Source organism: Typopeltis vanoorti, chromosome 6, assembly GCF_054136105.1.
Source record: "Typopeltis vanoorti isolate ZY-2024b chromosome 6, IOZ_Tvanoo_1.0, whole genome shotgun sequence".
NCBI lineage: Eukaryota > Metazoa > Arthropoda > Arachnida > Uropygi > Thelyphonidae > Typopeltis > Typopeltis vanoorti.
In genome coordinates, this window is record NC_143554.1 from 107491378 (window position 1) to 107512141 (window position 20764).

The 20764-nt window shown below is 35.3% G+C and overlaps 1 protein-coding gene across 2 annotated transcripts in view; it reads left to right on the forward strand.

Annotated features, from left to right (window-relative positions):
* The window catches only part of waw (Translation factor waclaw), a 192376-nt gene that overhangs the window by 46104 nt on the left and 125508 nt on the right, over nt 1–20764 (forward strand). For both annotated transcript variants that reach the window (XM_090393583.1, XM_090393584.1), the window contains exons 5-7: nt 7025–7105; nt 12522–12683; nt 20583–20647. In XM_090393583.1, coding sequence (XP_090249709.1) covers nt 7025–7105; nt 12522–12683; nt 20583–20647 — 308 coding nt within the window. The remainder of the gene's footprint in view (nt 1–7024; nt 7106–12521; nt 12684–20582; nt 20648–20764) is intronic.

Here is a 20764-nt window from a genome sequence, read left to right on the forward strand (position 1 = left end):
GAAACAAGAAGTCATAGAATATTATTCAAGAGGCATACATTCAGAAGTACATATCAGTACTTCAGTCGAAAGAGCCATCAAAAATCCAGAATATTGAAAGACAGCTGGAGAAGATAATAATAATAATAATATTATTATTCTAAAACCCCACGGAGTCAAAGACTCATTCAGCAGGACCTTTTGTCATACCCACAGCTCATCATACCGTGCCTTAAACACACTCAAATTCTCTGCAGACACCACCCTCTCAGGCAAGGCATTCCAATCATTCATAACTCTGCATGCAAAAACCCTGCTTCTCACCCTCCTTATACAGCTTCCAGGGATGATCTCCGGTTCTCCCCCTGATCTCCCACCGTTTTCGTAAAAACCTCTTCAACATTGATCCTATAAAAACCCCTTACCAACTTGTAGGTCTATATCATATCACCCCCCCCTCCTCCTATCTACTAGACTCATTGCATCTTCTCAATCTTTCCTCACATTCGACATTACAGAGATCACTCTGGACCCTTCCCAACATCTCTTCATCATTTTGAAAACCAGGTGACCAAATCTGTTCAGAGTAGTCCATGTATGGCCTAATCAGAGCCTTATACAGTGGAACAAGAATCTCCTTATTTCCACAAGTTAGTGTCCTCTGCATCATTCCCAGAATTCTTTGTGTTGTCCTCACAATTTTGGCAAGTTGTTCCCTAAATTTCAAATCCTTATCTACTATCACCCCAATATCTTATTTCCTCCACCTCTAACAATATATCACCACCAAGCGTGAGTTCTACATCCCATCTTTGTTTCCCAAATTTTAAAATCTTACATTTTGCAATATTGAACTTGTGTCCCCATTCCCGTACCCCCTTCCTCAATCTATTCAAGTCTTCTTGTAAGGCCACAACATCTTCTCTACTCTTCTTGGTTCATCCCAACTTTACATCGTCTGCAAACAACTGAATTTCCCCAATATCATTAACATATAGGTTAACCAGCAATGGCCCTAAAGCAGACCCGTGAGGCACGCTGCTAGTGACTTTCCTCTTCCAGAATATTGCTCCCCCCACCATACACAACTTGCTGATACCTATCAGATAGCCAGTCTCCGATCCAATGCACTAATCTAATATCCAACCCCATCCGATCTAGTTTGACTATCAAATTATCATGCAGTAATCTATCAAAAGCTTTTTTTGCATAATCTAAGTATAGTACTGTGTATTCATCTCCCTCATTCATTGCAGATGTCTCATTATTGTAATAAGGCAATAGATTACTAAAACATGACCTCCCTTTATCAAATCCATGCTGTCCATCAAAAATAATACTTTTGTTGTCAACCCAATTCTGGATCTTCACCAGCTTCTCCAACACCTGACACACAGATAGGCCTATAATGTGATGCCTGAGTTCTATCACCACCCTCATGAAGCTGCACAATCTTGCCCTTTTTCCACTTCTTTGGAACTTGAACCAGTGCAAGACCAATATTAAAAACATGTCAAGCAGATGCCAACTCCCTGACACATTTCTTCAGAATATGTGGTGATATATTATCAAGGCCCACAGCTATATTAACATCAAGTTTGCTCAATTCTCCATATACCTCTTGCTCACTTAGTCAGTCTCTCCTCCCCATCATCAACTGCTCTCAAACCACAATGACACATTCACAAGAATGAAACACCTTTATGAACTGCTCATTAAGTATCTCCACTATATCTTCTGCCACAGTTATCTTATACCATTTTCTCGAGTCACTATTATTCTTTCATAATCATTCTTTTTTTTTTTTTTTTTTTTTGTTGGCTACATATTGAAAGAGCTACCAAATTCTTTTTTGGCTTAATTAGCTAACTGCTGCTCATACTTCACTTTTGCAACCCTTACCAACTGAGTCATCCTTCTTTCTTTTTCTTTGTACTCCTCATGGAATTTATTGCCTCCATGATGCCTGCTTTCTTTGTATTGCATGCTTAATCTCTTCATCCATCCATTTCATACCTATCTTATTTAATCTTCTGACCCTTGGAATACATTTAGACAGTTCTTAAATATCACCCAAGCTGCATTGATCTCTTTTCCAGCTAACTCCTCATTCCACGCTACACCTGCAAGCTGTCTCCTGAGCTCTTCATAATCATTACCCTTGTAGTTCCACATGTACTCTTTTCTCACAGAGGTCCTCATACTGCTAGCAACCACCCAGGTAATCACTTCATGGTCACTCTCACCAACTGGAGGGTGATTTGACACCTCATTTATAATTACATCCTCTGATAAGATGATCAAATCCAAGACCCTCAATCCTTGTGTGCCCTCTGTTACATACTGTCTGGGGTAGATGTCCCTAAAAAATTCAAGAAACTCATTTTCTTTACTTCCAGTTGCTATCTCACCGTCCCAGTATATAATATATTGCTATAGTTAAAATCGCTCATAATAATCACCCCTTTCTTATTTGCTTGGCTAATTTATTATACATTTCAGTCACTACCATCTCCATTACCAAGTCTATAATGACATCCAGCTAAGTATTTCGTTCTGTTCGTCTCTCTCTCTCATACAGAATACTGCCTTAAAACCACTGGCACATCCCTATTCCTATTAGGATGTCATCCTCATCCAACCATGTCTCCCTTATTCCAACAATTCTTGGATGAACAGACTCAATTGATGCAACTATTTCATTTGCCTTATTCCTTACACTTCTTGCATTTGTATACAAATGCAGCAGCTCATTCCTGATCTATAGCTAGTTCTACTGATACCACTTATTTTATGTGACTTCTCCATGCTTTACTTGAGCCATTTCTTTTTCTCCTTATTCATCTTAGAACATTCTTCAAATCCAACTGTTTTTTCCTCTTGATCCCAGGTTATCCCCTTCCCTTTTTGTCTACTTATGTGTTCACATCCTCTTGGAGCATCAGCCTTTCTCATGCTGTATTCCTTGCCCACCATGAGCCTCCCTGTTTCCCTGTCTGTCTTGCACACCTGTTCTCTCATTCTCTATACTCATGCCACTTATTTCTTCATTTGTAACCACCTCTTTAGTCTCTCCTGTCTCACTCTCCCTTTCTTCCACATTGCTTCCCACTTGGTCAGATTCATTCTCTGCACTTGCTTCTCTATCTTCCAGCAGTAGTCTCTTCAAGTGACTCAAATTCAAATTCCATTTGAATTCAAATGCAGTCCATCACTCTTATATAGTTTACTTCATCCTTTAAACTCATTCCACATATTAACAAACTGCACTCCTTTCTTCTCACACATTTCCATTAACATATCATTCATAATCCTTGCTCTCTGTCTCATCTAACCACTGTCATAGCTGGGCAACACGCTTACAACCATTCGTGTTACACTATTATCTTTTATCCATCTCAACAACCTCTTGATATTCAATCTGACGTGTTCTTTGTTTGCAGTCAAGTCATTTGTCCCTATTACAACTATCAACTCTTTTGCTTGCTTACTTCTCATATCCAATGCCTCAATCATTCTACTCATTATTAGACCAGAAAGGCTCAGATATGGAGATATAAAAGTTTTACTCTGTCTACTCTGCATAATTCAGAAGCCATGATGAGAAGGTTAAATTTCAGATGATGGAGTATTGCTCTCATATGTAAAAATACCAAACATAGAATATGTAAAAGTAGAAGAAGAATTACTCTACTAGGTGTTCCAGGTAAAATTTATGCAAACATGAAACATGCTCAATTCAAGCTAAGAGAGATCATTAGGATCAAATTTTCACTTAGACAAATAGTTGAGAAATCATGGGAACATAACATCGATCCTTATTGAAGTTTTGTAGATCAGGAAAAGGCATGGCAAGGTGACAAGTGAAAAGGAGTTCAAAGCACCACAGTTATACTGTGTAAATGGTATAACTATATCCATCAATACATAGTTTCCATTTGAGTTGTAAGTCAGCAGTTAGAATTGAAGGAAGTACACGAAGATATTTAATGTTAAATTGTGAGATGAGTGCATGTTACCTCCACCATTATTCATAATCTATGTGGATCACATTATGAAGGAAAGTGGCATTAAACCTGGTATCAAAATCAGTGTTAATCTCAGCTCTTTACTTTAGGCAGATGTTTTACTCTCAAATGAATTTGTTACAGATCTTCAGGATTACATAACTAAACTGCTGTAATAAATTTAGTGAAAATCAATAAAATCAGAGATAATAACAATGAAAACAAGCAGGTACACTGAAAATGTCAACCACATCCTAAATGGAGTAAACATCAATGCTTGAAGTAGAAAAGCCATCAAAAATCTCAAATGTGGAAAGGTAGCTGGAGTAAATATTTTGCCAGAAATGCTCAAATACGGAAGTATAAAAGTTTTACAGTATCTATGCTGCATAATTCAGAAGGTCTGATCAGTGGGTCAAATCCCAGATGATTGGAGTAAGTTTTCATAGTATAAATTAAAGATGAAAAGAAATTATATTCTTGGTTTAATCCTTTATCCAAGTGTGAGCAAACAAAGTTTGCACCTGAAGTAATTTCAGGACTGGGCAACTTGTATGTAGAAGCTAATGGCTTCACGTCACTTGCCTTAGTATCCCATAATGCAAAGCACATATCCTTATAGACATGTATAATGCTATGCATTATGGGACACTACCCAGACTGGTTTTGACCTTTATAGAGGTCTTATCAGTGGTAGCCAGACCCTGAAGTGATACCAAGGTTGAAGTAATGCAGAAGTCATATTTCCATATGAGTAGCCAACGGTTGTCACACCTTATTATTAAAATACTATGTCTACTCTTATTCATTTACATGGATTACATTTCCTTCATGTTGTGAAGGATGGCACAATGCCTGATTTCAGGATTATAAATGTTAAAATCAACTCTTTACTTGATGTAGATGATATGCTCTTAAATTCATTGCCTATCTGCAGAATTCATTGACTTGAATAGCTGTTCTGACAAATTTGGCACAAATTAGCAATAATAAAAAAAAATAAAAAAAAAGACAAAGTGGGTAGAAACTGGAAAATGTCAGCTGTATTCTGAATGGAGAACCTGTAAAAAAAGTACAATATTTTAGCTATTTAGGCAAAATTTAACAAAGAGGGAATTTTAAAAAAGTAACAAAATAAGCATAGGTGGGTATGGTGGTGAATCAGTCGAATACATTTATATGAAATAAAAGAGAAATTAGTCAAAACACTAAACTAGTTATATTCAAAGCAGTGTTTAAACTAATTTTAACTTATAAATCTGAGAGCTGAATTAGAAATGTGACATTTGATCAGACCAGACATTATAGATATGAGAGTTCTGAGAAAAATTAGGTTCATTGGCAGAATCATGCTAAAAATGACAACACTAAGAAGGAACTTCATGTTAAGTTACAGGAATATGTGTGCAGAGCTCACATAAAGTAGTATGGTCACTTAAACATAATATGTGAGAAAATTTTAACAAAAGGTATTTGATGACCGAAAAAAAAAAAAGATCTAGGTGGATTGATGCAGTTCTAAGTATTAGAAAACCAAAATATAAGATCTAACAATATTGCAAATCTTACAGATAGAATTTGGAAGAAAATTGTTGATAAGATTGTACACCCCTTTTATGGGTACAATCTTATTGCAATAATTGCAAATCCCCTCATATTGCAAAAATTAGATGATGATGGAAAACCATTATGTGGTTTTTTCCATCATCTGATTCCTGTGATGTAGATGTGTCTTATCATAGAATTAAAACACTGTGGCGCTTTCTTCATGTGCATCACTTCTGTAGAATCAGAAGCTTCATACACTTTAAAGCTCTCTCTGTGACAATATTCTGTTCCAGAAGTATTCCTGTGTATTTAAAATTTATGGCACATTGTTTAAAATTAAAGAGGTTAAAATCAGGGCTTACATTTCATCATTCCATGGTTGTAATTCTATTCAGACCATATTTTGTTATGTTGTAGAGAATGGTGTATTTTCAAGCATGATTGGAAAAGTCCAGTTTCTCATAAATGTAAGGCAGTTTGTTCTTGATTGGTTGGTAAAACAAAATGCACTATGTCTGAGTTATGTTGTAGGTGCACTTGATTTGGTACATCTCCTGGGAGAGATCAGAAGGATTAAAGTTTTTCATCCTTCTATGGGTGAAATAAACTTTTATTCTTCTGATTTTAAATGTATTGATTGTCAAGTTTTAAATATATTTTTCTTTTACATGGAAAGCATTTTGCTGTTCCTTCAGATATATACTCCTTTCAGTGTACTTCACTTTTATGTAATAAGTGAAGTACTACAATTACAATTTTACTCAACAGTATCCAGCTAAATGTAAATTTAGCTGGATAACTGTTGACTAAACTTAACAGTTATCCAGCTAAATTTTGCCTTACTGTTGAGTAAACCTTACATTTTGAGTAAACTTAACAAGTTTACTCAAAATGTAAACTTAAAGCTGGTTAGCTTTAAGTTTACATTTTGAGGTACAGTTTAGCAGTAGTTCATACCAAATATATATTAGGCTTTCTGTGTAGCAAACACTACCACTATAACAAACTCATTAGCTGTACAAACTACTGAAAAGTCCTGCCTGATCCCCTTGGTTAATATTATTATTACGTGACACATCCAGGGAGTACAAGGACTCATTGTCCTTCTATTATGATGATATGCTTAAAGAAATTCACTACAGCAAATTATTCTTGTGGTTTCTACAATATTGCTGTAGTGAGGGCTGTATTTACATACTCCACCTTGGTGTGAGATTTGATGTTGAATTAAAGTTATTACTTAAACATATAACTCTACATAATATATTTTATAATGTTTATTACTTAAGGCTTTTTATAGAGTAGAAATAAATTGGTTTTAAATTTTTGTGTATAAATAGTTATTTATACATAAAGTATTCTATTACAGTTCAGTTATACAAAATCAACTACAATTAATTACAGCTATTTTGTAATCGATTGATATGAATCAGGTTCTTATTGCATTTAAGCAAGATTAAAATAAAGATTTATGTTTTATGTGTTTTTAGGGTCATGTAGACTTTCACTTTGAGGTGTCACGCTCATTAGCAGCATGTCAAGGAGTCATTTTATTAGTTGATGCTAATCAGGTATGGTTTCTTCTTCTTATTATTATTATTCTCTTAAAATCCCATGGAGTTAAAGACTTATCTAGGAGATCCCTATGTCATACATACAGCTCATCATACCTTGCCTTAAACACATTCAAATTCTCTGAAGATACAACACTCTCAGGCACTGCATTCCAATCATTAACATATCTCCATGAAAAAAAACCTGCTTCTCACTCCCTTGCTCACACCTTCCTCATACAGCTTCCAGGGATGGCCTATTCTTCTCTGATCTCCCACCATTTTATGAAAAACCTCTTTAGCGTTAATCCTATAGCAATCCATTACCAATTTGTCTCTATCGTTTCACACATCCTATCCATTGGACTCAGTAAATTGCATCTTCTGTTGATCATACTCAACATTCCAGAGATGAGAAACTTCCTTAGTCAATCGCCTCTGGACTCTTTTCAACATCTCTTCAACCTTTTGAAAACTAGGTGACCAAATTTGTGCACAGTAGCCCATATGTGACCTAATCAATGCCTTATACAATGGAACCAGAATCTCCTTACTTCTACAAGTTAGTGTCTTCTGCATCATTGTCAGAATTTGTCGTGTTGTCCTCACAATTTTGGCAATGTGTTTTCTACACTTTAGATCCTTATTCACCATCATGCCAAGATCTCTTATTTCCTCCACCTCCAACAATATATTCTCACCAAGAGTAAATTCTACATTCAATTTTCCTTTTCCAAATTTGAAAACCTTATATTTTGCGACATTTAACTGTTATCCTCACTCATGTACCCATTATCTCAATCTATTCAAGTCTTCTTGTAAGGCCAGAACATCTACACTACTCCTCACAGTTTGTACTTACTTTCAGTCATTTTCAAACAACTGAACATCCCCCAAAAAACCTTCCACAATATCATTAATATACAGGTTAAACAGCAACCATTGGGTCATCACACAATTAGTGACTTTGCTTTTCTGGGATATTGCTCCCCCATATGCCACTTGGTTACATCTATCATAGAGCCAATCCCCCACTCCAATGCACTAGTCTAATATTCAACCCTATCTGCTCTAGTTTGACAGTCACTATCATGTGGCAAAATAAGTCAGTAGATTACTAATACATGAACTCCCTTTAGCAAATCCGTGCTGTCCATCATAGATAATACCACTATTGTCAACCCAATTATGGATCCTGGTTCTCACCAGCCTCTCTAACACCTTAACCACAGAAACTGAGGCAGATTGGTGCATAATTTCATGATTGAGTTCTGTCATCTCCCTTATGAAGTGGCACAATTTTCCCTTCCTTGCACTCCTTTGGAAGTTGACCCAATGTAACTCATTAAACAAATATGCCAAATCCCTGGTATATTCCTTCAAAATACATGGTGATATATCATGAAGTCCCACAGCCTTATTAACATCAGATTTGCTCAATTCCCCATACACCTCTTGCTCACTTATAGTCAGTTTCTCCTCATCATCAACCACTCTCAAGCTCTCCATGATGTCACATTCACAAGAATGAAAAACCTGTATGAACTGCTGATTAAACATCTCAACTATATCCTCTGCACCAGTTCTTATTCTATTTTCTCAAATCAGTGTCATCCTCATTCTTCTTTTTTTTTTTTTTTTTTTTTTTTTTTTTGCTGGCTACATAGCAAAAAAACTCCCTAGGATTTTTTTGGCTTTATTAGCTAACTGCTGCTCATACTTCACTTTTTCAACCCTTACCAACTGAGTTGCCCTTCTTTCCTGTTCTTTGTATTCCTCATGGAATTGATTATTACTACTTATCTTATGTTGCCTCCGTAATGCCTGCTTTCTTTGTGTTGCATGCTTAATCTCTTCATCCATCCATTTCACACCTAACTTTCTGACCCTTGGAATACATTTATTATCCACCCAACTCCTCATTCCATGCTACACTTGCAAGTGAGCTTCTCATAATCATCTGCCTTGTAATTCCACATAATACCCTTTCCCTCATAGAAATCTTCACACCCAGGTAATCACTTCATTGTCACTCTAGCCAACTGGAGAGTGATTTGACACTTAATTTTAATAACACCCTCTGATAGGATGATCGAATCTAAGACCCTCAATCCTCGTGTGTCCTCTGTTACATACTGCTTGTGGTAGTTGTCCCTCAAAAACCCAAGAAACTAATTTTCTTTACATGTGGTTGCTAGTTCATCATCTCAGTCTATATTACCCTAATTAAAATCACCCTTTTCTTATTTGCTTTGCTAATTTGATTATGTTTCATAATGACTACCATCTACATTACCAGGTGTATAGCAACATCCAAGTAAATATTCATTCTATATCTAACATCATACTGCCTCAAAACTATTGCCATTATTTTCCTCTTGCATCTCTAGCTTGTATGAATATAACTCTTTTTCTGTCATCAGTAGCACTTCACCTCCCTTTTTGTCCTTTCTAACTTCACAAAATATATCATACCCTTTCAACTCTATTCCTGTTACAATGTCATCCTCATCCATCCATGTATGACGTATTCCAATAATGTTTGAATGAACAGACTCGATCAATGCGACTATTTCGTTTGCCTTATTTCTTATACTTCTAGCATTTGTATACAAACATAATAGTCCTGGATCTATAACAAGTTTTACTGATACTACTTATTAGATGTGACTTCTCCATACTTTCCTTGAGCCATTTCTTTTTCTCCTTACTCATCCCAGAACCTTCTTCAAATCTGTTTTCTCTTGATCCCAAGTCATCTCCTTCCCTTTTTTTTTTTGCCTACACATGAGTTCACATCCTCTTGGAGCATCAGCCTTTCTCATACTATGTTCCACTGTCCACCCTGAGTCTCCCCATTTCCCTGTTTGTGTCCTCTACACTCATTCTCTCCACTTCAATCTCTCCTTCCTTACTCTCCCTACTCTTTCACAATGCTTCTTCTTGCTCAGATTCATTCTTTGCACCCATTACTCTCTTTTCCAGCAGCAAACTCATTCTACACCTTAACAGACTGCACTCCTTTCTCCTCACACATTTCCACTAACATATCATTCATTATCTTTGCTCTCTGCCTCATCTCATCACTGTCATCCCTGAACAATACACTGACTACCTTTCCTATCAGCAATCTCCTGATATCCAGTCTCGTGTATTCCTTGTTCCCAGTCCAGTCATTTGGTCATCAAGCCATACTTAATAGAATGAGTTGCAATTTCACATTGATGCTTATGACAGATGTACCAACTTATAAAAAAAAATCATGCCGATAGGGTTGCCATCTATGGTTGAGGCTGTGGAAAAATGTTCTGGAGGCTATTAAAAATACTTAGTAATGAAGAAAAGAATACAATAAAAGTGACAAGAAAACAAAAGATATCCTAGATGTCTGGAATGATTATTTTGAAACTCTGTGTAAATGAAACAAGAAGTGACAGAACAGTGGTAGAAAATATTCAAGAGGAGTGCAATTAGGAGTACTCATCAATACTCAAGGTAGAAAAAGCCATCACAAACCTGAAAATGCTGGAGTAGATGACATTCAACCAGAAATGCTCAATTATGGAAGTATGAACATTTTACAGTGGCTGCATTGCATAATTCAGAAGCTGTAGTCTCAGAAGGCCAAATTCCAGATGATTGAAGTAGAGCTCTCAAGGTATCCATCTATAAAATGAGGAAATAAAACTGAATCTGATAATTACAGTAATTACTGTATAAAATTTATGCAACCATACTTGAGGTTAAGAAAAATTGTGGAAGAGAAACTTGGAGAACAACAAGCTAGGTTCATACCTAACAGGGCTTGTCAGGATCAGATCATAATTGAGACATCATTAGACAACATATCATGAGACAAAAATAATGAAAATAAGGATCTGCATTTAAGTTTAGTAGATCAGTAGAGAAATGTCAAGGTGGCAAACAAAAAATTGTTCAAAATACTACAATTATATGGTATGAATGGGATATTGTACTGTGTGATACACAGTCTATATTTAAGTTGGAAGTCAACTGTTAGAATTGAATGAGATACTGGAAGATGATTGGATGTAAAATCAGGTCTGAGACAAGGATTCACACTGGCTTCTGTTATTTGTCATCTATATGGATCACATTATGAAGGAAAGTAGCATTAAACCTGATATTAAAATTGGAGGTGATAATCTTAGTTATTTACTTTATGTTGATGATGTTATGCTCCTAAACAGATGAATGATGTTTTCATTTATCTCCAAGATAAATGAAAACATCATTCATCTAGGGTGTTTTCAACCCTGGAACCCTCTAGGATGTCAGGAACACTAATTATTGCACAAGCATTTCCATGAAGTGGGAAAATATATCATGGGAAGCTGACACTAACTATTATTTCACACAATGCTTGTCATATCTCTCCTTAATTGTTCACTAACAAAGCACTTCCTGCTACCTCTGGTAATCCATTCACTCATGTACTACTCTTCAAGAAAAAAATCTCATTTGCATGAACTTGCTAATCATACTCTTACACAACTGCTAAGAGAAAGCACCTTGTTTACCTGTTTTGTTATGTATTGAAAAATTTCCTGTACATTATAAAATCTCCCCTTAGCAACTATATACAGGGTGTTTCAAAAAGAATGTCCCGATTTGAAAATTGTATATCTCTGCAACCACAAACCACAAATGAATGCAACTTGTACCATGTGAACGGCCTTGGCCCAGAGTTTGATATGACAACCGCTAGATGCCACTACTAGCGCCCAAATAGCTGCTATGCTTAGTTAATGAGAAGATGGCATCTAGTCAACAGAAGGCTTTTCATTATTAAATATAATTATTTGAAATCGGGTCATTCTTTTTGAAACACTCTGTATTTCTATTATAGTGAAATAATTTCACTATAATAGTGATGCATGAAATAATTTCTATTATTTCACGCATCAGCTAAACTTTGTACACTGCAATCTTTCATTTCTTCCACAGGAAGCAATCCACAGACCAGTTGTTACTCTATTTTTATCACTTACATCTGGATCTATGTCAAAAGTTGTGATAACTAAAGAATTGTTATAAAACTCCCTTATCCCTACATGTCAGGCTTATTTCTTATAATCCAAGTGATCCTTTCTGTTTTGTTCATTTCCACAATATTTATGAGTTCTTTTCAACTAAAGGTGAGTTGGCCATAGAGTTTTCATGTTAGAAACTTGCACATGCAAAACCAACACTTGATAAAGAACATGCACTTCATAAATTTTTCTTCATACTAATCCTAAAGAATATGGCAACAATACTTATAATTGATGTATAAGTTTGTAGTTTGAACATACGAGTCTTACTAGGTTAGTCTAGATATTTGGAAGTCTGTTTTATATGTTTCTTTTAATTTAATTTTTATAGTATGTTGTTATATATGATTACGTTTACAGCATCTAAATTCTCTAAACAGGGAGTTCAAGCTCAAACATTAGCCAATTTTACTCTTGCTTTTTGTCGGGAGCTGATTATCATACCTGTTCTAAATAAAATAGACCTGAAAAATGCTGATCCTGAAGGTGTTGCCAATCAGATGGAAAAGCTTGTTGGAACAGATAAAAAGGATATTTTACAGGTTATATCTTTTTCTATTTTGAAACAAATTATATTTTGTCATCATTACTTTAATTTCATTTACAAACTTAATCATGATTTAATATTGATTCAATAAATGCAAGGATAAAAATCCTTGTATGTAACTTTTGTTACTTTTATTTCGTAAAAATTGTTATAACTAAATTAGTAATAACAATTAGCTAATTGATAATGAAAACTCTTTAACAAAATAGCTTTCATTATTATTTCCTGATACACATACCCTGAAAAGGTGTAAGGGATAGTTAGTGTAATAATAGTGTAATAATGCAAACATATTACACGTTATGTTTGCATTATTATTATTATTATTAGCTTTCTATTAATAGTTTTCTTCCAAATTAATTTTTTTTAATGAGGTCACCGATGTTGTCAAATTTTGCATGTCTGGTCTTCTAAGACACTACTGACTGCATCACTCCACCTACGTCTCCTTCTTTCTGAGGCTTTTTCTTGATGTCTTTGCATCGAACCTTCATCTACCATTTTGTCAATATGACTACAGCACCTTGGATTAGCTCTGCTCTCACATTCTTGAATACTAATAAATGTCCAAGTTCTGATATTTTCTTTTTTAATATGATTCTGCCAGTGATGCCATCTGTTCACTCCTCAATTTTTTTATCAGAATTTGCATAATTCCAGTTTTTGATTAAGTGTTTTATTTCTAACTCAGTTTTGATATCCTAAATGGCTCAAATAACATTTGTTTCAGTTGAACCACTTACCTAGTATGCTAAGCACTTGAACACTTATTCAATATTATTGAAATATCCTTTTCCATACCACCTTTCTTATTCTTTTATATATTTTTATAAAGACATCTAAATTCATTTACACATCTTTACATAATTTGTCTACGGATGGATTTTATTGTTAGTTGAATTATTATATTAAAATGGGAAAAGATATATAAATATTGTCATGTTGTACAATTTTAAGCTATCTTTTCAGAACAATATTTCATTATAATGAGAGAAAGAAGTAGTAGTGCTTATGGATTTGTTATCTGTAGAAAACTAGAGGCCATTAAGCCCTAACCATTTCTAACCACTGATGGAAAATAACATTAAGCAACAGCAAGAAGAATCTGCAAAAGACATTTGCCTCTGTCATGGGACTAAAATGGTTATAGACATTTTCTGCAGATTATATTAAAATAGGCATGAAGAGAATGAGAGTCTTTGTCTCATTGGGTTGCTGATAAACATATTTCATCCACTATGTCTAAATGGCTCTTTTGATGCCTGACTCATGACACCATTTATGCAATTGCAATAAATGAAAATGCAGAATGAAATGAACAGCTAATGTACATATGAAGGAAAAATAAATAAATTAGGAGAAATATGAAAAGGAATGGAAGTGTGTGGAAAAACAGTAGCAAGAATTGTAAGAATTCCCTGATAAACACTGGAAAGGAATACAATAAATCCTTGGAGGTATCACATAATAATAATAATAATAATAATAATAATAATATTGGTTTTTTGCTATTAAACTGTCGATAAATTAATTTGCTAATTCTGTTGTCTATTTACATACAGGGTGTTCGGGATAAATTTGACATATTTATAATTAATTATATTTTTCCGTAAGTTACATGTATTAACACACACTTCTCTTCATTTAAAAGGTTGGACCCTTCTTCATTCATATACAAGATGTCAGAAAGGATGGATAGCTGGAACTCACCTGAATCATGGAAGAGAATAACTTGTATCATGATGATTCGTGCCGGCCATCAAAATAAGGATATTTCGACTGCTGCCCAATGCTCCCTGAATACAGTAAAAACAATCAGGTATGAACTAGAGACTTGCAATGGTGACTACGAGGATGTAGCAAGAAGAAAGATCCCTAGCAGACGATCTGATTGCGTTCGTACAGCAGAATTCCTCGCAAATCTGCAGGAACAGGTGTTGAAGATCCCTGGCATTGGAATTCGGGCTTTGTCACGTGAAATGAATGTTGCAGCCTCTACTATGAAGCTTGCACTCAATGAAGACCTCCGCTACTACTCATACAAGCGCCGCAAAGGTCAGCTGCTTACAGAAAAGGCCCGTGAAAAACGTTTGATAAACGCGAAGAAACTTCTAAGCAAAGTGAAACATCCTGCGGAACCACAAACAATCTGGTTCTTTTCCGATGAGAAAAACTTTTGCCAGGATCAAAAACACAACACGCAGAATAACAGATGGCTTGCATACAGTACAAAGGACATTCCTCGTGTAATGCAGACTAAATTTCCCCAAACTGTGATGGTTTTCGGATGTGTATCCTCTGAAGGCAATGTGATGCCTCCTCATTTTTTCCAAGAGGGCCTCAGGTTGACTTCAGATGGCTACGTGGAGTTGCTAAACACTGTAGTCAAGCCCTGGATAACAAGGGTAGCCAATGGTAGGCCGTATGTATGGCAGCAGGATTCGGCCCCTTGCCACACCTCTGGGAAAAGTCAAAAATGGTTGTCTGAAAATTTCTACGACTTCACCAGTCCAAATGTTTGGCCTCCAAACTCCCCAGACCTTAACCCCATGGATTATTTTGTATGGGGCGCAGTTGAAAAAGACACCAATTGCACTTCCAGTAATACAAAAGCCCAGTTAATGGATAAAATTAAAACAGTTTTTGCGGCCCTTCCCAGGGAGACTGTAGCATCAGCTTGTTCGAGGTTCCGAAGCAGGATTGAAGCTGTGATCGATGCTAATGGTGGTTATTTTGAGTAAATCTTGTTGATAGTATTGTAATTAACTCTGCCTGTAATGTTTTTTGTCAATTCATTAAATTTAATAGATACAAAGAAGATTTTCTTTTTCCTTACGAAACTGTCAAATTTATCCCGAACACCCTGTATATAATTTATCATCTTCACTAAAAATAATGCCTGCCTAAATAGATGAAATGTTTTACTTGTTCTATAGGTTCATCAATCAGGATACAGTTGATGTTTTCAATGTTTCTGCCTATTTTCATTGTCTTTGCCTTTTTATTGCTGATTTTCATACCAAATTTATTACAACAGTTATTCAATTTAGTCAGGAAATCTTGCAGACTTGTGCTGGATTTATTTGCAAGTATAACATCATCATCTGCATAAAGTAATTAGCTAAGATTAACATCACTAATTTTAATATCAGGTTTAATACCACTTTTCTTCATAATGTGATCCATATAGATAATGAATAACAGTGAAGATAATGTGCATCCTTGTTGAACAACTGATTTTACCTCAAACCATCTTCCTGTACTGCCTTCAATTCTAACTGCTGCCTTACAGCTTAAATAGAGACTATACATAGTTTGATATCATGTTCCATTTACACCATATACTGCAGCATTTTGAAGAACTTTCCTCTTGGCAAGATGCCAAGAGCCTTTTCCTCTTGGCAAGAAAATACCTTTTCTAGATCAATAAAACTTAAATACAAATCCTTGCTATATTCCCAAGATTTCTCAACTATTTGTCTTAAAGTGAAAATCTGATTCTGACAACCTCTATTTGGCCTGAATTCAGCTTGTTCTTCACCAAGCTTCCATCATAGCCCTTCTTCTTTATTATAAAGTCACCATAGCAAAAATCATCCTTCTTTTTACAAAAAACATCACTTACCTGATTTCCGTTACTTCCTGACTTGCCAGTTTCCATGCTTTGTCGTTTCTTATTTTGCTGCTTTTCTTTTTCTTTTTTCTCCCTATGTTCATTTAAATGCATCTTGACTTTTTGTAATTCCAGCATCGTCTTTCTCTCTCTCTCTGATGATCTTCTTTAATATTGCTAGTTTGGAGGTTAATTCATTTTCATTAACCTCCTCCATATCTCCAATAATCACGTTAGCAGGACTGGCCTTCATGTTCTCGCCTGTGGTGCTCTTCTTAGCATTATGTTTCTTGTGGGTTTATGGTGCCATTTTAATCTTATACTTATTGAAATATCTTAATAAAAATATGTTATAAAACACTAAAATCTACACTAATATACTATAAAATACTAATTTTCTAAGGGAAAAACACAATAAAACAGACAAAAATCACCAATTTTTCACAAGCTCTAAATTCACCGACCAACCACAATGTATCCTTGAACCAGTTTCTATATATTCACCATTTAGGCACATGTCTGCCAAACTTTACACAATTTCCTCAGCCACCTAAACAAGCAATACGGATGCATTCAGTTCGCTATTGATATTGAAAACAATAACACACTTCCTTTTCTCGATACACTTGTTACACATCTTGCCTTAGGCTCTCTATCCTTCACTGTCTATTGTAAACCAACACACACACACACACACACACACACACACACACACACACACACACACACACACACACACACACACACACACAGGCTAATGCAGCAGAGGCTCATACCACCACCCTACACAGAAACTAGATGTTAATAGTGCCCTAAAAAAGAGCGTTAACAATTTTCTCTGATGAGCAGACTCTGAAAAATGAGTTTGAAATAATAAAATGTTTATAAAAAATAATAAAAATCCTCTCAATCTTCACTTTCATTGTAACGTTGAAGGCTATTGTCAGCGCACAAAAACTTTTCGTAGTTTCTGACATGTTGCAGTTCCAAAATGATTTCATTTTCATTATCAGTCGTATCTGGCATTTCCTGGTCTAAATTCTTAAAATCATAATGAGCAATTGTTTTGCTCATTATGGTTTTAAGCACTTTTGAACAATTTTGAATTGCTTTGCTGCTTATTTCTCACCAACTATCTTCAACAAATTGCACTGCCTGTAAAATGGTAACTTTGCACTGATTTCTTTAGTCGCTGAAGATGATGTTAGTAGATTTTCTTCAATTGTTTCAAGGATGTAGTGTACCAGCCTTCTTCAATACAATGTCTTCAAATTTTTTACGATTCCTATGCTCAGTGGCTGTACCAGGGATGTGGGTGTTCCTTCAATTAGATTGTAATTGAAGGAACACCTTCAATTACAATCTAATTGAAGGTGTTCCACACAGTTATCCAGAAAAAGAAGAATTTTTCTTGAATTTCATTGCAATTCTACATCCCAGCTCATTAACCATTCCTGAAAAATACCAGAAGTCATCCATGTATTCTTGTCGGCATAATACAGAACAGGCAAGCTATCCATTCTAAGTCCTTTAAAGCATCAAGGCTTTGTGTTTTTTCCAATAACCAACAACTTCCTTTTGTCACTTCCTGACATGTTAGTAAGTGACAAAATTTAGGCAGGAAGTTGTTAGGATGTTTTTTATGAACTTGACAGTGCTGCAAGTTTATAGCTCAGAGAACTGTCTGGTGTGGCATGGTAAAACAGATCTGTTTCATTAGCATCATAGATTTAATCGGAACTAAACTTCTGCAGCAATTCGACCATCTGTAGCTTTAAAGCTTTCTAGCTAACTCCTCTGATTTGATTTTTAAAATTTGACCATTAACATGCAAACCTCATCCAGTTACAAAAGAGAACCATTGATTGAGAGCCTCCTCAATGTCTGGATCTCAATCATACATCTCAATGTCGGAGATGTATGATGCTATGGATCATACATCTCCGCAGAATTCATAAGCTCTGCATTACTTCAACCTTAGCATTGTCTGGTCTTGCTCCCACTGACGAGACCTCAATAAAGGTCGAAACCGGTATGGGTAGTGAACATTGCCTTTAATGCATATGAAAAATACTAAAGAAAGTGGTCAAAGCTTAATCCACCTTTACCACGAGTTCCACTACCATGAGTTGCACTACGTGCAGATGCCAACTTGACTGACTTGTCTGTTTGCTCACTTGGGAAATAGGATTAAAAACCAAGTTTATATAAAATGACTTGGTATCTTGAATACATAATATACCCAAGTTAAAAAACTTTCTACATCTATCCCTCATCCTGAGATTTTATTTAATAAGGTCAAAGCACCTTGTTGAAACCTGTTTAGGTAAAATTCATAAGCTCTGCATTACTTCAACCTTAGCATTGTCTGGTCTTGCTCCCACTGACGAGACCTCAATAAAGGTCGAAACCGGTATGGGTAGTGAACATTGCCTTTAATGCATATGAAAAATACTAAAGAAAGTGGTCAAAGCTTAATCCACCTTTACCATGAGTTGCACTATGTGCAGATGCCAACTTGACTGACTTGTCTGTTTGCTCACTTGGGAAATAGGATTAAAAACCAAGTTTATATAAAATTACTTGGTATCTTGAATACATAATATACCCAAGTTAAAAAACTTTCTACATCTATCTCTCATCCTGAGATTTTATTTATTAAGGTCAAAGCACCTTGTGGGAACTTGTTTAGGTAAAATTCATAAGCTCTGCATTACTTCAACCTTAGTATTGTCAGGTCTGACTCCCACTAACAAGACCTCAATAAAGGTTGAAACTGGTATGGGTAGTGACCATCACCTTTAATGCATAGCATCATACATCTCTGCAAGGAGATGTGCTGTACATTAAAGGAAAAATACTAAGGAAAGTGATCAGAGCTTAATCCACCTTTACCACGAGTTGCCTAGAGTGGCACTACCATGAGTTGCCCCAGACTTGCACTACGTGCAGACACAAACTTGGCCTGCTTGTCTGTTTGCTCACTTGGGAAATAGGATTAAAAATCAATTTATTTATATATATATATATATATAAATAAATAATGTGTAGTTATAAGGTAATTATTATGGGAAGCTCCATAGTCAACTATCATCAATATGTTGGTTGATGAGCTGTGCAGAAAAAGTGTTGACAATGCAACATCTTTTTTTTTATGCCTTATTCTTTAATAAAGAATAAGACAGTATCTAGCAAGCAAAGTATAACTACTGTATACCAAGAGTTAAGCAAATAGAGTAGGAGTGAAATAATGGACGAATGGTGAAATCAAGCAAGCCGTGTTGGAAAAGATGTTATGGAGAAGGTACATGATTGTTACAATCAGATATATGAAGAGTATAAAGTAAGGCCAGGAAGAGGACAAGTTTGATAAATGAAGAAAAGGTGCAGTATGAGAGGAGATTGACTAGTCAGGCTAAGGATAATTCAAGGGAATTTTTCCACTATATGACGAGCAAGAGGAAGAATAATTATGGCACATTGAAATTTGAATGGATAGTTATGGTAGCATAGTGGCTATTTCAAAGGATATAGTGGAAGTATTTAATGAGCACTTCATCAGTGTAGATCATACTAGATTAAATGATGCTGTGCACCATGTCGAAGGAAGGCAAGTATTTGGAGAATTAGAGATGAAAGTACCACTTGTTGATTGAGTTAGATGTTAATAAAACTGTCGGAATGAATGACATATTGCCACATATTTTTTAAAAAATGTACAAAACAATTACCTATGACCTTAACCTAGTTATTTAATGAAACTCTTGCAGTAGGTAAGGTTCCTAAGGAAAGGAAAAAAGACAGAATATTATCACTCTACAATCATGATTCTAGGACAGAAGTTTTCAGGTATAGAACAGTCTGTATATATGGAGTTTGTAGTCAAGGTATTAGAGAAATTGCTTAGGAGTAGAATACAGGATTGGATTAATGGACATAGTATTCTTTATGGTGGTCAGCATTGGTGTGTAAAGGTAGGTCTTGTTTTACAATGGCTGGAACATCAGTCTTATCATTATTTTAGACTTCCAAGGTTTAGCATAATTATGTACTGCTAGTGCATTTTATATCTCAAGAAGAAAATCTGTAGCCTGTTTTTTAGGCCAAGAGTGAATAGCTGGGCAGATCATTTTCTCTCTTCATTGGTTTTTTAGATGTTCAGCTTTTAGATATTTTTTAAAAAAATAATTTGTATGAGAATTGAACCATTTATAGAATGTAGTTTTAAGTTTAAAAAATATATTCCTTATTCTCAGATACAAAATTTTCTTTGCATGTTAGGTATCTGCAAAACTTGGAACTGGCATTGAAGAATTACTGAATGCAATTATTGAAAGGATATCACCGTGAGTAATTATATATATATATATATATACCTTATATGTCTGGCATATAGGATGACCAGCATATAAGCTGAGGCCTAAATTTTAGGCTATTTTTTTAGGTTTTAAGCTTATGTTGGT